The sequence below is a fragment of the Humulus lupulus genome, chromosome 3 (genome assembly GCF_963169125.1).
Source record: "Humulus lupulus chromosome 3, drHumLupu1.1, whole genome shotgun sequence".
NCBI lineage: Eukaryota > Viridiplantae > Streptophyta > Magnoliopsida > Rosales > Cannabaceae > Humulus > Humulus lupulus.
The window spans coordinates 271,145,162-271,162,765 of NC_084795.1; the positions used below are offsets into that span (position 1 = coordinate 271,145,162).

At 35.9% G+C, this 17,604-nt stretch overlaps 1 protein-coding gene across 1 annotated transcript; it reads right to left on the reverse strand.

Moving 5' to 3' along the window:
- Window positions 1-205: 205 nt before the first annotated feature.
- Window positions 206-4,477, reverse strand: LOC133825702 (uncharacterized). The gene is made up of 9 exons (XM_062258610.1): window positions 4,285-4,477; window positions 4,000-4,141; window positions 3,883-3,909; window positions 3,587-3,803; window positions 3,143-3,498; window positions 2,552-3,055; window positions 1,139-2,291; window positions 685-1,032; window positions 206-481 (listed from the first exon to the last, which is right to left on the reverse strand). The coding sequence occupies exons 1-9, from the start codon at window positions 4,475-4,477 to the stop codon at window positions 227-229; spliced, it is 3,195 nt and encodes a 1,064-aa protein (XP_062114594.1). The 3' UTR covers window positions 206-226.
- Window positions 4,478-17,604: the final 13,127 nt, after the last annotated feature.

The window sequence follows — 17,604 nt, forward strand, 5'->3', positions numbered from 1 at the left end:
ACAAATTCACAATTTATAAAATGCTCCTACTTGTATCTATCTATCTATATATGCTGGTTCCACAAGGTGCCAGTGACATAAAGCTATATGAAAGATTGCCTTGACAACCTCTAAGTTGCATAGTATCAAAAAGAAAGCTAAAATAACTAGTCCCAAACAAAAGAAGACAAAGCAAGTACTAAACTGAAATTTGAAAGGACATAAATTAGCAATATATCTTTGTGTATTATAGTAAATAAATACCTGCTTTTATGTATTCTTTTGCATCATAATAACATTGAGCAGCTTGTTCATATATACAAATGCAATCAAATATTTCAGCAGCCCTTCTGAGATATGTATCAACCAGTTTAGTATTTGAACCTCTCATACACAAAGCAACCGCGCGGAGCTCAGCCGCTTCAGCACTTTTTTCCCAGAATTCTTCTCCTGCTCTACCAAAGCACATTCTGGCAGGCCCATAATTTTGTGCATAAAAAAACTGCATAAGAATAAAATATCAAAAATCTAATAAGATAGTTACAACCATCAAAGAAAATGTTCAATCCATTGAGAACAACACAGGATATATATTAGTTATATTCAGTAAACAAAATTGGTAGCATTTCAAGCCTAAAAGCAATAGAAGAAAGTAAATAACAGTTGAAAGTAGAACAGTATTGATAATAATGATGTTCTAATAACCTTCATGCCTCGTGACCTCCACTCTTCTACGCTGCTTGCAACTTGGATCTCCTTAATGAGACAATTATCAAGCCCTCTAACTTCAACAATGTTCTGTTCCTTCCAATAGTCACACATGGGATGTGAGAGCTCATTCTCAAAAATCCACAACCTTTGCCTTGTACGAGTAACAGCAACATATAGTTGCTTTAACTCAGAACAAAGAAGGCGGTGCTTGGCCTCATTGACACTAGGGAAAGATGTAGGAACTTCATGTAAAATTATACTGTTCTCCTTCATAAACTCGTATATAACTCTCCATTGATTTTTTATTGGTGATGAAGAAAGAAAGTTATAAAGCAACACATCCTGCAGCAACAAAAAGCTAAGTTGGTAAATTTTGTTTCAGTAAAACTATATTTTTGTTTAGACAAATATAGTTAAATGTCACAAAGTTAAAAGACTTAATAAACACCTGAAACTCAAGGCCTTTACACTCTGATATTGTTAGAACAAGAGCATGCTTTCCAACATACTTTAAAAGCTCATTCTTTATGTTATCGTCTCTGACTAAGATGGCTTGCTCAGCTCCAAAACCAACAAATTTCCCACCATCTCCACCATTACAGAACATAGAACCAAACTTATTTTCGCCATGTACTTCAACCAACAGTGGAGTTTCCCCATTAATCAGACTTGTCTCAGGGTTCAATACATCAATTGAGAGTAGAAAGAAATGATATAGAAGGTTGGTAACACTCTGAGCTAGGTTCAATACACCAGCATGACTTCTGAAGTTCTGACTCAATTGGAATACGTTTGTGATAAGGCCTTTTTCTCCTTTCCCATGTACAAATTCCCTGTAAAAAAGACAGCGTATATCCTCGAATCTAAAGTCAATCCCCTTTGCAATTGTTTGTGCTGTATCACCAGAAAAAACATAGCCATCATCCACATTTTTGCATATAAACTTAAAAAGTGCAATCTGTCCCATAGTTAGATCCTGCACCTCGTCAATATACACAAAGTCCAGTTTGTCTCCCTCATATCTTTCATCTTTGAATCGATGATGAAGATCACAAACCAGATCAGCCAAATCATATTCACCATTAACCATCTTTAACTTCTCATACAGTAAAAAAATGTCATATATTTTATTTCTTTCATCCTTGCTGAAATTTGAAACTCTGCTGTTACTTTTCAAAATGTAATCTTTCCGACTGAGATTGCCATCAGAAAGATCCCCAGATTTCAACCCACCTTTCAGATGTGACATTATTTCTATGAATACTTGAGATGGTTCAAAACCATTGGTTAACTCCATATTGAAGTGAGGCCAATCAGATGAGTTAAATTTTTCAAAATTAACTTCTTTCACTCTTATAAAACTTTCTAAGGTCATTGACTCCCTACTTCCTTCATTTCGGAAATATTGACCTCTAGCTTCTGGGAATCTGTTGAAAAATGAATTGCCTATTGTTCCATCCAGCATCATGAGGAACTTTTGAAATGTTATAACAAGAGGGTATTCCTTTCGAGGAAGATCAAGAAAGGAATCTGGAATAAAATTGATATAGTCTGAAGGAACAAAGCTGCTATCTCCAATAGAGTTCCCACCATAAGCATATCTATACATTTAAAATAGATACAATTAGATTCTCTATATATAGATATATATCTTCGTTTATACAAATCTATGTGGTAAGTACTAAGTATAATACACTAAGTAACAATAGCAACTCACATACCAACTCAGTTGTTATCAAGAAGCAGCTACAGCAATTAAGATTGATGGCATGAAATTTCAAGAAAGTTGCATTATGGTACATACAAATAATGACATGTAGCATTAAGATTTTTTTTAATCTTTAGTATAACTTTTACTCACCTTTTCAAACACGAAACTTGTTGCTTGACAGCGTAACACAGTCTAGGATTAAGTGTTACAAAAATCTGACGCAGAAAATTCTCCTTGGTCTTGCTAACCTTTTCATCATCTTCTATTATATTTTCATTTAATGGACACACATTGAACTCATGAAAACCTTCCAACGCTATATGATGTAGCTGCTCTCTTTGAACTAACTTTCTTACTATAACAGTAGATTTTCCAGTACCAGACCTCCCAAGAACAAAGGAGCTTTTGTCAAAGTTTATGATCTCCATTTCCTGGCTAGTCAATTCAAAGGGCAATTCTAGTTCTGTACCATCACAGCTAGAGAGCAATTGATCCACCATATATGAGGACAAGGCATAGAATTTCATCTGCAACAAACTAACATCATCACAGCTTATTTTATTATTAGAAGTTAACTTTGCTCCTCCTGGTCTAGATTTCTTAAAACGAACAATTTTACAAGAGGTCCCCCAGCTCATTGGAATTTCCAAATCCCTACAAACAAACAAAATATTTATATACCATTAAGAAAATTCTGTGTGTGTATATATACATTTCCACTGTAGTAGATAATAGACTTACCCCTCAACATGTTTAACCTTGCAATGATTAATAAAATCGTCAGAGTATGTAAGAAAGACAGTAGTATCTAGACGATTGACCAGTTCTTGAATTTCCACCAGTGGCAGTAGATCCCAGACCTTTAAGACTTGAGTGAAACGGTATTCCTGCACTATGTCAATTGAGCAAATAATATACATGCACTTAACCTTAAATTGCTTCAAGTTTTGCTTTGATTTATCACATGTTATGTTGATGCTCCTCTTCTTTGGTCTCCATCCATTTGCAAGTCTCAGTAACATATTAACAACCAACTTTCTCATTTGGGATGACTTAATATTTTCGAATGATTTCTTGAAGTTATCACTGAACAGAACCTGATTAGAAAAAAGAAAGGAAAATCACGTACCAGCTAGATTTAACTATTGATTCAATAACATCAGCAAAGACTTATCAGTATAGTACCTTCCACTTAGCATTCTTGAAAAGAAAACTATCAGCATCAAACAACTCATCCAATTCACCGAGCTCTTTCTTAACATCTATTAAGAATTCAGCCAAATCTTTGTCTTCCTCTACATTGAAAAAACACCTTCGTTTCTTCGCATCATCTATAATAGATTTCCGTATAGACTCTCTTCCCAACAATGTTCTTTCATTTCCTAGAATCCAAAGACAGTTTCTGCAATGACACACAAATTCTATGTTGAAAATACAATTTAACCAGTCAAATAATGCAGTAATAAGCATAATTGTTTTACCTGGCACTTGCAAATACTAAATTAACTCTGTGAAGATCAGAAAGCAAGTCAATTGAACCATCAGAATTCGATGTAACCGTGGATAAGACTAATATATCTTCCTCTTTACCACCCTACAGCTCATCGATTCCAATCACCTTAACTGTAAATCCATCATACTTGTCGTACTTTGGTCCTAGTTTTTCTTTTATTTCAACTAGTTGAGCCGCATAAGGCGATGTTATAGTAACGCTAAGCAGTTGCTTCAACCCCTTCCATGCTGAATAAAGATACCAAAATAGATACCAAAATAGATACGAATATTAAAGGGAGTTGTTAATATATATATATATATACATAGAAATACAACACAAGAAACGAGAGTTTTTTAAATGAAAAGATTGTGAGATATAGAATTATTACCTTTGTACAGATTGTGTACAGTTCTGATGACTACAGCCACCTCAAGCATGTTTTTCCAGGTGTGTTGAAGATCATCCATTTCTTCCTTTCCACAAGAAATATTTATGAAAGAGTATGGTCCAAAAAGTGGACTCCATGATACTTTGCGGTTAGAATTGCTTACCAACTCGTTTAAGCATTCCCCAACTTCCATTCTCTATTTCTAGCTAGTAATGTAATATCAATGTTATAGAACACACATTACAAGTAAATCTAAAGCAAGAGAATATGTAGTGCATGCAGAACAGGGATGATCAGGACTAATAAAAATAATATATTCTATTTTATTTTGTTATGTTACATATATATATATATATATATATCAAGAAGTGGAAGAGGTGGAACTGTGGCAAGTTGGGGGATTCCAAGACTTCTTTTTTTTTTAACGTATATGAGAGAATATAGGGAAGCGAAAGAGACAGTGCTGAAGAGTTGTACGGGGGGTTTCAATAATGAGGATTATTTCCTAAAGTTTTTTTTTGGCAATTCAGTTTTTGAGGGAAAAAAAATTAGCAATTTAATTCCTAAGAGCAACTCCAATCATATTTTTTTTTAGTTAAAATGGCTTTAAAAAAAGATTAACAATCATTTTTCAACTTAACACCTCACATCACACTCTCTATTATAGCTAGCTATTGAATAATTTAATATTTTTTATGTAACATGCTTTAGTTACATAAATATAACTTTTATCAAAAGGGAAATTTCACTATTCATACTTAATAATGTCTAATATTACTAAAATATCTTAACACTATTAATCTTTTCAATTTGATGTTAAACATTCATCTCATACCCAAAATACATCTCCCGTTATATTAAGAATCCTAAAACATTATCTTCCTCTCTCTTCTCTCTCCTCCTCTCTCTCTCATTCTCACGAAAACCTCCCTAAAACCCACGAAATTTGTATGATTTTCTTGCCGAAATCATTGTTAGTCATCTTCACTATCTCTGTGAAGTCACCAATATCAAAGGAGACATCCATTTTGAGGGTTTTTTGAGGAGAAAAACTATGGGTAAGAAGATTGTTCATTTTATGTGTTGGGTATTGTTTGTTTACATTTTTTTTTTTTGCTATTTCGAACAGATTTGAGCCTATATTAGTGTGTTTTTTGGGTTTTTTTAGAGAGATTCCGCGATCTGCGTTTTTCTGGATTTTCTGCAACTTTTTTACTCGATAAGAGCTCAATAGCGGTTCAATATGGGCTCGATAGTATGTAGAAGAAGGTTCTTTTATGAGCTCGATGCTACTCGATATAGTTTGATTATAGCTCGATAGTTTTAGGCTTTGTTGCTTGATTGTGCTCGATGACAACTCGATAAGGGTTCGGTAGTTGTTTTCTCGATATGTGCTCGATAGGAGCTCGATAAGGGTTCGATGAAGGTTTTGGTTAGGTTTATGTTTCGTTTAAGAACTTTTAGCTCGATAAGAACTCGATAAGCTCTCAATGAGAGCTCAATGGTAACTCGATAGAGTTTGATTGAAGCTCAATAAAGCTCGATAATAATCTTTTTTCATGACTTTGTGAAAAATTGATAATTTTTTTTAACAATTTCTATGTTTTTTTCCAACACAGGTTCCATTGTCTACGTTTTTGTATCCTACAATGGTGTTTGGGAGTTACAAGGGAATAAGTGGATTTTCAAGGACCCTCAATGCATGGTGATACCAATGGAGGATACTATAACATACTTGCAACTTCTTGACATATTGCACAAGGAACTTAAAGTTGATAAACAAGTGTATGGGTTGAAATTGGAGGTTCCTTACACATGCGGCGACCAACCGTTTACACTCGGCCATGTTGAAAGTGATCTTGGTGTTCATGTATTCTTAGGAGTAACATCTAAAGAAAGGTTAGCCTTGTGTGTCACTCTTGTTAAGAATATTGTCATTGCAGATCCATATTCCACTCCCGGACCTGAGGGAGCATCGAGTACTTTAGGAGGTCTTATTGGTGACCTGAGGGACAACCAGTACGAGTACGACCCCTACGTGAATGAAGATCCAGTAGCTAAACATAATGAGAACTCATGATACGATTCAGAGGCATATTATAGTGCAAAAGTGACGATTGACATGTCTGTTGATTTGCAAGTCGAACAAGTACAAGAACAGCTAGTACGTCCTATTGCACGGGCAAACCAACCAAGTCAAGGACGTCGAACACCTAGCACCAGCTCTATTCGTCCTGGTGGAACAGAATATAACAATACAGGGAACCTTCCAATATGTTCAATAGAAGATCACAGAAGATGTAGTGCTCCCATGTTTACAAAAGAGGATATCATGGCTTCTAGTCGATCTGAAACACCCTCATCTGGTGTATTGTTAGGAGAACTACACCTTGGGAAGACTTTTGAGAACAAGATGGAATTGAAAACCAAAGCGGCTCTCTTCGCAATGAAGAATAATTTTGAGTTTATGGTTAAGAAGTCTAGTACTGATGTATTGTATATCACCTGCAAGGATCCTGATCGTGGTTGAAGAATAAAGGGAAAAAAAGTAGTGCAATCGGAGATGTTTGAGATCACTGTTTATAATAGTGTACATACTTGCTCACTAGAATTGCGACAGAAACACCACCGTCAAGCAGCACCTTGGGTCATTGGGCATCCTATCAAGAACAAATGTGTTACTGATGGCACTAGCTACCTGACAAACAGCATAAATGAGGACATGAAGAATAATTTTGGGATCGATATGAGTTATATGAAGGTTTGGAGATGCACAGAGAAGGCACTCGGTTATGTTAGGGGGACATATGAAGAATCGTACTCCAAGTTACCTTCTTACTTATAATGCTGCAGTAAAACAATACAGGTACAATAACTAATTTTGTCACAGAGGACGATCACTTTATTTACTGTTTCTTCTTACTTGGAGTTTGTAGAAGGGGATTTACATCATGTCGTCCTGTTATATGTGTCGACAACACTTTCTTGAAGTCAAGGTATGGTGCCCACATGTTGTGTGTTGTTGCATTGGATGTGAATAACCACATTTATCCAATTGCATTCGCGATTGTGGACAGTGAGAATCATAATTCTTAGAAGTATTTCATGATGAAATTTAAGGAAGTCATTGGAGTTGTTGATAATCAGGCTTTTGTATCAGACAGGCATGCTAGCATTATTCATGCTCTTGAGTTGGTCTTCCCTGATACCTACCACGGTGCATGCTACCATCACATAAGTATGAATGTAATCGCTAAGTTCAAGACTGATCACTTCCACAAGAAGATGTAGAATGCAGCATATGCATTTCGGAAGTCAAAATTTCACAGGTTCCTCAACAATATAAAGCAAATGGATCCTGACATAACTCAATATCTCGAGGGTGTTGGCTTCGATAAGTGGACTCGTGCTTACTTTCCTGGGAATCGATACAATGTAAGGACAAGCAACTACGTTGAAAGCTTCAACAATAAAACTCGAGACGCAAGAACCTTCCCAGTCACTACTTTTGTAGAATTCACTCGTTTCACAATTCAGTCATGGTTTGCTGCGCGTCGGGATGAGGTAGACAAGTGCACATCCAAATTAGCAACATATATGAGAAATATGTCTCAAGCTTTACGGATGATGCAAGGTACTTGAAAGTCCACCCTCTTGGACAGTTAAAATTTCATGTGGTAGACCCAGAAGGTGATGGTGAGGTGAATTTGATGACCAAATCATGCTCTTGTGGCATGTTTCAAATAATGGGTTACCCTTGTGTTCATGGTGTGACTGTAGCCATCCTACGCGGTGTCAACATTTGCTCACTGTGTTCCCCATATTGCACTATTGAGATGTGGAGGGAGTCTTACAAAGAAACAATTTACCCAACTGGCAACGAGGACGATTGGGAAGTTCCCGAGAACATAGAGAAAATGCAAGTTGCGGTTCCCATTGAGAAATAACCAGTTGGTCGGCCGAAGAAGAAAAAGGTGGGAAGAAGGAAGACAAACCGCACTCCAACGAATGGTGAAATCATACGCAAAGAGCGTAAGTGTAGTATGTGTGGTGGTCTTGGCCACAACAGGGCTACATGCAAAGCCATGCTATAAATTTTTTTTTCCCATTTGGACTTGTTGTATTAATAACGTAGCTTGTTTTCCCTTCTTTTTTCTTTTATTTTTCTTAAAAGTTATGTTAAGCTCGATGTAAACTCGATGAGCTCAATTGTAGCTCGACATGAACTCGATGTTAACTCAATAGTAGCTTGATATGAACTCGATAATATGGTTGTTAACTTAGCTTCTAAACTGACTTCAAATCTTAGCTCGATATTAGTTCGATAATGGTTCGATAAAACTCGATAGTAGTTCGATAATGGTTTGATATGGCTCAATATTAGTTTGACAACAGCTAGATAATGGATATGAAAATGATATTGCTCAATTAAAGCTCGATATTAGTTTGATAGCAGTTCGATATAGCTCAATATTAGTTCAATAATGTTCGATATAGCTCGATAACAACCATATGAAAGTTACAAAAAAATGTGAATAATTGAACCCTAAAACAAAAAACTGCACATGTAAAGACCCTGTATATATACAATCATCAATGTAACAAATTTTGATACCACAAGTCTATGGTCCACTTGTTCCTGAACACCTCTATATTTTCATCGGAGATGGTTTCCAAAGGAAGGCCAGCCATGAGATGCTCAATATGCTTGACAGCATATACACCACAATCTCCACTGTAAAAAATATATATAAACATTAAGTGTACAGTAATATAATTTTACTTAGAAACAAATATAGTATGAAGATGATGTTTGTTACCTTCTCTTTGATTGAGTGAGCTCATGTTTCTGTTTGCGACACCATGTGAACTGATGCAACCTCTTTCATGCTGCAGGAATCTTCAACATCAAGCTATCAGTGAACAGTTTACTCTACATCAACAGAGAAGGAAGCAAAAAGCACCATGGATTCATAATTTCCTCCATCTTTGCATCACTAATCACCGAGATGTCTGAATCATAAACAGTGAGAGTCCAACTAGAAATAGCAGCCTCAATGGCAAACCAATGTTGTTGTTCATAGTTCTGGCACCAATATACATTCTCAACTCCTCCCTCTGATGCCAGAAATTGATGCTCAATGTTGGTCAACATTGACATAACGTCAAAATCCCACGTGTACTTTGTTTTGTTAGCAATTTTCCTATACTAATCATATTGGGGAGGTATCACTTGTGAGATATAAATGTTCATCACAACAGCATTCTGGTGATATGTGTTGGGAAAATACTTGCGACGCATACGAAGCATGTGTTGTGCCGCATAAATATGCTACAAAGAGAGTACGGTATAAAAAATTAGCAAAGACCATCATAAATGGCTAAAAAATAGTGCATAAACGAATACATTGAGTCATAATCGAGCACTATCGAGCTTATATCGAACTAAACATCGAGCTTATCGAGTCCATATCAAGCCCCATCGAGCTATTCTCAGACAGTAAAAAATAACCCTACAACACCCCCATCGATCTACTATCGAGCTCCATCGAGTCCCCATTGAGCTAATCTTAAACAGTAAAAAATAGCCCTAGTTTAACACCCCTATCGATCTACTATCGAGCTAATCTCAGACAGTAAACAATAGCCCTACAACACCCCCATCAATATACTATCGAGCTCCATCGAGCTAATCTCAAACAGTATTCAACAACCCTAGTTCAACACCCCCATCGATCTACTATCGAGCTTCATCGAGCTCACATAGAGCTAATCTCAAATAGTAAACAACAACCCTAGTTCAATACCACCATCGATCTACTATCGAGCTAATCTCAAATAGTAAACAACAGTCCTAGTTTAACACCCCATCAAGCCACTATCGAGCCATATCAATCCAATGTAACCTCTCATCGAGCTTTTATCGAGTAAATAAAAACAGAACTTGTAAAATTGAAAACAAAACCTAATTTCTTAACATTAGGTATAAATGGCTTACCCCATCATTGAGCCACGACTCGGGTTTCTTCCACGTCAGAAACCACGCTGGACTGTGATTCCCAGTCTTTACATCCCTCAGGGTCTTGTTGGGGATGTCTCCAAGCAGCCACTTGGACACTGTCCTATATTGTTTGCGATATGGCTTCTTGAGAGGGTCCAACACCTGTGTAGCCTCCTCTTCTAATGCAGCTGCATCAATGCAAGGTCTTTTCCCCATCATTGAACCACGACTGGGGTGACTTCCACGTCAGAAACCATGTTGAACTGTGATTCCCAGTCTTTACATCCCTCGGGGTCTTGTTGGGGATGTCTCCAAGCAGCCACTTGGACACTGTCCTATACTGTTTGCGATCTGGCTTCTTGAGAGGGTCCAACACCTGTGTAGCCTCCTATGTAGCCTCTTCTTCTAGTGCAGCTGCATCAGTGCGAGGTCTTTTCCTCGTGAGATCCGTGTATTCCTTAAACCAATGTGGCTTGCGCCTTTGGCATCTAGTCCTCTGAAATCGAACCCCAGCAACATCCTAAGGGTTGACAATAACAACTCCCAGAGTCGCAGCATTAGGTGTCACAATGATGGTCGGAGGCGTGGTTGGATCATCAACATAGTCTAGAGGAATATTCAGTGACTCTGAGTCTGAATCTTCCTTGGAGCCCCTCGGTCTCTTCTTAATAAATGCTAGTATCTGACTAATTGCATCCAGGATCACTGACTGGTTCTTCAGGAGGGTCTCCTGTCGACCCTCGACTTTGTCCAACCGCTTGATCAACTCGGCTACCACAAGGGCTGAGGCTGGGGCTGGGGTTGGGGCAACAGGAGGGTGGGACCTATAACCTCCTCCTCCTCCAAGATAGCATCATCAAATATCTTCACTACCTTGGATTCCTGAGAAACTATCTCAGTGACTTTCTCAAAAGTCGCATCCTCCTCCTCATCATCCTCCCTGGGATCCTGGCCAAGCCCGAGATAAAGGGGAAGATCTCGCTCTGTCAACGATAAATAATAGTCCTTTTCTAGTGGCCGAGGCTTCAACATCGGAAGGACGATCAAATTCTAACATCATAAAACATTTGGTTAAGTCAAATAATCATAAAAGATAAGCATATACATAAAAATAATTGTTTAATGTCAATCAAATATAACTTACATTCTTCTTCGATAACATCGGTGAGATGACAGACTTGGTGAAATCCTTATTCTTTCGATGCGACCAACTAAGCATCCTCGTGACCATGTTTCCCAAGCTCACAACAAACTCAGTCGCAAGCTGCTGAATAGCCTTATATGCCCAATGCTATAAGGCTGGGGCATAAAAATACATAATGTGCTTGGACTCTTGCTGCACCTTGGCATCCTTCTTGTTGTCATAGTTGGCATTTTGCTTCACCATGTCCTTCTTACAAGACTGTAAAAGCCTCCCATAAGAGTACTTCCCCCATGGATAGCTGAAAAAGTAGTCTACATCCTCAACCATCTTCAGAATAACTCGCCATATATGCAACTTTCCCTCAATGAAATTTAGAACCCCCTCAACCAACAAACAAAGACCAAGCTTGTACACATCTTCCACATCAGTAGAAGTCTTGAAAGCATTGTTCACCTGTGAGAGTTGTACTTTCTCAGCATCATTGAAATAATTTGTTATCAAGCGTTCGTTGAGATTACGCTCCTCCAACTCTTCTTGTGATGGGAAGCGACTGAAATTTAACCCCGTCACCAGGGCAAACTCTCTCATGTCAAATCTACAAGACTTCGAACCCAGAAAGAAATGCACCTCATCTTCTTTAGTACTGGAAATTTTCCTCAAAAGCAGCTGATGCACCGAAACTCCTAAGAAATTTAACTCCGAAGCCAAAAAAAACTTTTTGAAAGGGGATTTCTTAGCCCTTTCTATCAGCCCAAGCTACACAAACCTACTCTTAATGTTCTTTAAAGTGCTACTACCCCGATATGTGACTCAACCAGGAAAGTGATCACTAAACAGAACAAGCAACTTAGGCATTTGCAACAACACATGAAAAAAAAATTAGTAAGAAAACAGAATCTGGAAAAAATTCAAAAAAAATTCATCAAGCATCTATAATAAACAGGTTTATCGAGCTTCTGTCGAGTTCTATCGATCTTATTGATTACTAGTATCAAGACACAATCGAGCTCATATCGAGCTAACTTATATAACAAAATATAATCTACCTTAATAAGAATAATCGAGCAACTATCGAGCTTATCGAGCCTAACCAATTAGTTTCCTGTCGAGCTTATATCGAGCTCCTAACTGTAGGCCCCATCGAGTCTCCTATCGAGCCTAACCACCTACCCATTGAGCTTCCATCAAACTACAATCTATAGTGACCATCGAGCTATTATCGAGTCTAACCATACCCCATCGAGAATTCATCTTCGGCACCTATCGAGCTTATCTCGAACTTCTATCGATCCCTATCAATCTCTATTGAGCTCTAATCTAACTGGATGTTAGGCTAATGTTTCATCCCATCGAGCTCATATCGAGGTTACGTTGAACCCATTGAGCCCCATTGGAAAAACCAGAGAAAAACCCAGTCCTAAGAATTTCCATACCCATTCTACACCACCAGATTCAAAGAGATTAAAACAACAATAATCATCACGAGGGTTCAAGAATTTACCTTAAAATTGATGGGTTCGTGGGTTTCGAGCTTCGTGCCTGCCGTGGGTTTTCGAGCTTCGTGGGTTGTGACGGTGGCCGACGTGGGAGAAGAGAAAGAGAGAGGGTGAGATCGATTCGGGATTTGGCTTTCAGTTTGGGTTTTCGGGGTTTGAGAGCAACAAAGAGAGAGAGAGAGAGAGAGAGTGAGAGAGTTTGTGGGGGAAAAATTTTGGGTGGGAAAAAATGAGAGGGGTATTTTTGGTACTTGGTGAAAATTTAGCACCAATTTGAAAAAGTGAAAAGTGCTGGTATTATTTAGTAATTAGACACACTATTATGCATAAATAGTGAAATTTCCCTATTAAAATAACAATAAAATAGTAATAATAATGATAAAATCTAATTTAGCTAGCCATGGAGTTCTCTACATTTAGAGAGTCAAAAAGGTCAAAGTTAAAATGGCTGAAATATGACTAACCCTTGGAGAAGTACAACCATGTTTAGCTAAGATCATGTCCAAGATGTAAATTTTGTGTTGAACTTAGCACAAAAAATGAGTTAATACTATATTTGGCATTGCAATTGTGCTCCAATGCACAAGAAGCAAATTAACATAAAAAAAAAAGTCAATAATTCATTTAATACTTATTGAGAACATACAAAAATTAATATTTTTATTATTTTTTATTATCCAAATTATGTACTCCAAGAAATTTGTCATTAAAAAATAAATAAAAAATAGTATATAGTTAGTCATTAATTGTCAACTACTCAATTATAATAATTAGTGGCAATATGGTAAATAAAAAAATAGCATTTATTTATGTGTCAAATTTGGCACATGTTATATTTTGTGCCAAATTTGGCACAACTTTTAGCATGTGTCAAATATGGCATACTTTTTAGAACACCATTGGAGTTATATTTTTTGTAAGATGTGTTAAATATAGCATTGCACTATCTTTTTGGCATTCCATTGGAGATGCTCTAAGCTTCTACTTTTGCTTATGGCTAAAATCATAAAATAAGTAAAAACTTTGACTTATTTTTTCAGTTTTGATAACTATAATATAATTATCTTTTTTAGTGAAAAAAACTTTTGAAAGTGTTTGGATATCAATAAAAAAAGATTTTTTATGAGTATATTAAGAATTATGAATTTTTTTCTAATTTAAAAAATAGTTTCTCAAAAGTATTTTTGGGAGAAGCTAGCCAAAAGGACTTTTGAATTAAATAATTATTTTTTATTTTTTTTATCCAAACATCTCCAAAATGATTTCTTTAATTGTAGAAGTTAAAAAAGGGTCATAGAAGCTTAGCCGACTATAAGTTACATTTTAGTTATTTTAGCTATATAAAAAAAGTAAAGATGATTTAGCTAGTGTGGTTAGTGATAATCTAAATTCTATAAATGCTAACAATTAAATTTTTATTGCTTTTTTTAAAAAATATAGGTAACTATTTGGTACCTGTATTTTTCAAAAGTATCGTTTTGATATTATTTGTTTACAATAATGCTCATTTGGTACATTTTATTTTGAAATTGTACATATTTGGTACCATGTATTTTGAAATCCTACATATTTGGTACTCTAAACTCAAATTTAATTAATAAAATTGTGCTAATTTAATCAAACTGCTCTCAATTATATATATGAGTTTCCAATTCAAATTTAATTACTTAATTACATATAACTGATGGTAGTTTGGTCATATTGATATAATTTTATTTATCAAATCTGATTCTAGGGTACCAAATAGGTATGATTTTAAAATACATGGTATCATATGAGCATTATTGAAAAAATGAGGGTAATACCAAATGAATAAATTACTTTTTAAAATAAAAAAAAAGGAAATCTATAAAAAAAAATTAGAATTTTGTCAAAAATATAATTAGAAGGACTTAATTGCTTTTGTTTTTTAAACTCAAAAACTTTATTGTTAAAAAAAATTCTCAATGGATGTATATAAAGATAGATGTTATAAATAATAATAAGCAATCAGAAGCTCTACTAGGGTTTATGCTCTCTCTCTCTCTCTCTCACGAGAAGAGCCTCTGGAATTGCTTGCAGATTCTTGCGTTCCAAGATGGAAGATTTGTTGCTAAGAACGATGGATCTCACCATAACTGATAATGAAGATTGGGAAATTGAAACTGGATTGAAGGAAGAAGTGGGAAGACTGTGTTTGATGGGTCAATTGTGTATTGACAAATATTTCAGCCGAGGCTTTCTGAAGACAGTTCTTGGTCAATTATGGAAATTGAAGGAAGCGGATTGGGAGTTAAAAATTAAGTTGATGAAGAAGGATTTCATTTCACCACAACAAAATAGGAGTTTAATGGCTATATGGGAGAGACATTGTAGACATTTAATGTCTCCCCCAAGGGGAGACGTTGTTGGAGGAGCCATCATAAGTGGCCCTACGATGACATGGGGAGACTTTGTAGATATTCAACGTCTCCCCCTGGAAGTCATTGTGGAGTACCTACAACGCCTCCCTTGGAAAGACTTTGTATATATTCAATGTCTCATATCGTGAGTCGGCATTGATTTTTGTATTTTTTTTAGTATATTAAATAATAAAATTAATTTTTTTTAATGTAATTAAATAGATTAATTAAAAAATCTAAATTATATGCAAATTTAAATTGTGAATTTTCATTAATAAAACTGAAATATATATATATAATATGTTTTTGCTAGCTAAATATACAAAAATGTAATATTTGTTGTTAAACATACAAAACTAACAAATATTACACTAACTAGCTAGACATATAGTAAGAAATAAAAAGTAAACAACAAAAACCTAATATTTGGGACGATGACTTTGAACTATTGGTAGCATATGATTCGACCAATGTTGTCCCATTTCATTAATCTGTGTTGGTGTATATGGCGTAATGTTTAGCTACAAAAATACAAAGTATAATATATTAGTTAATTATTATTATTTGATTACATATACTTTAATAATAAATAAATTGTTAACTTTTTATAAATTTATATACATATCTATTTCTTCAAGTAACGTCCAAGTCATGAATGTTCAATGTAATCTTTCAACATCTTCATCACATAATATCCATGTTATCCAAAAAGCAGGCATGGGTGACGTGGCAGACTTTTTGAACACCTGGCAGAAGTTCTGTTCGACCGTCGACTAGTGAGATTCCCCTAACGTGACATTTGAAGCTTATATACGACCAGGCTGGTCGTATACTCCATATATTTATAGATAATTTTGTACAATTGTAATCATATCCGAGATTATCTCTCATGATCCATGATGATCCAATTATTTAGGAAATAATATCGGTAACTAATTCGTGTAACTCTCCTTGAGCCTATAAATAGAGAGAAATAGCTCAAGGAAGGGACGATTGGGCAGATTTAAGTTTATACCTTACAAGAGAATTAGAGCGATTATCTTACAATTGTATTATTCATCTCTCTCAGGTCTGTGAAACTCAGAGAACCCTAGTTCGTTGATCACTCATTTGAGAACTAATATCAATAATAGCTTAAGTGGACGTAGGCCATTACAATTTCGTGGGGCCGAACTACTATAATTTGTCGTGTTCTTTACTGTTTTTTCCATTAGACCATTTCAACACATTTATTCATATCAAGCATTTGACTCCGTGTCAGTTGACCAAATCGAGGGTCAACATTCTAGTGCTTTCATTGAGAGCTTGAGACGAGATTGTTGAAGCATTAATGACAAAAACAACGAAGAAGACTGGGCAGGCGGCTGGCACTGCACCATCTCAACCTCCTCCTCCTCCAAACATGGCTGAAAATGAGCCACACTTGGAATTTGATGAGGAGGAACTGGACTCCGAAACGCTGAGAAATACCCTGGGGGTATTGCAAGATGAATTGGCCAATCTGAGAGCCAGTCAAGAAAGTGTTGCGGAGATTGTGGCGCGACAGCAACAAGAGATAGAGCGTCAACGCCAAGAGCTGAGTGAAAGACAGGCGGAGATGGACCGTCGTCAGAGGGAGGCCATGGCAGCCCTCAAAGCAGCCTTGCAGTTGGCTAGAAATCAGGCTGCACCTGCCTCACAGCCTGATCAACCCTCGAATGGGCCACCTCAAAGGGGTCCCAATCCTAGCCATTCGATCCAGCCAACGAGCCCTCAAAGGCCCGAGCAGCCACCAATACCTCAGGATGATGTCCCACCAAGGGATCCTGAGATGCAACCTCCATCCCAGGCTGGTCGAGGTAATCCCATATAATTAATTATTTGAATAAATATCAATCTTTTGAATTCAAATCCAATTTAAACTTCTCAGGTTATTATCTCCCATTCCAATAAATATATTTAATTAATTCTACCAATTAATTAAAACCAATTTTAATTAAATACTAATTTCAAAAATTAAATATTTATTTTATTATAATTTCAAAAATTATAATAAATTAATTATTTATATAATTTTGAAAATTATATAATAATTAATTTTGATAATTACAACTAATTTATAATTAATTAATTAATCACTATTATCACATAATTGCATATTTGACCTGAAGAACAAATTTCTTTTTAAATATGTATTTTTTACCATTTTACCCTTTATATCAACTCTTGCCTTGAATAGTGTTGATAGAGCGGTTGTAGGGACCTATGGACCTATAATTCCAAATTCCAATAAATTTGTGATTATTAATTAAATAATCT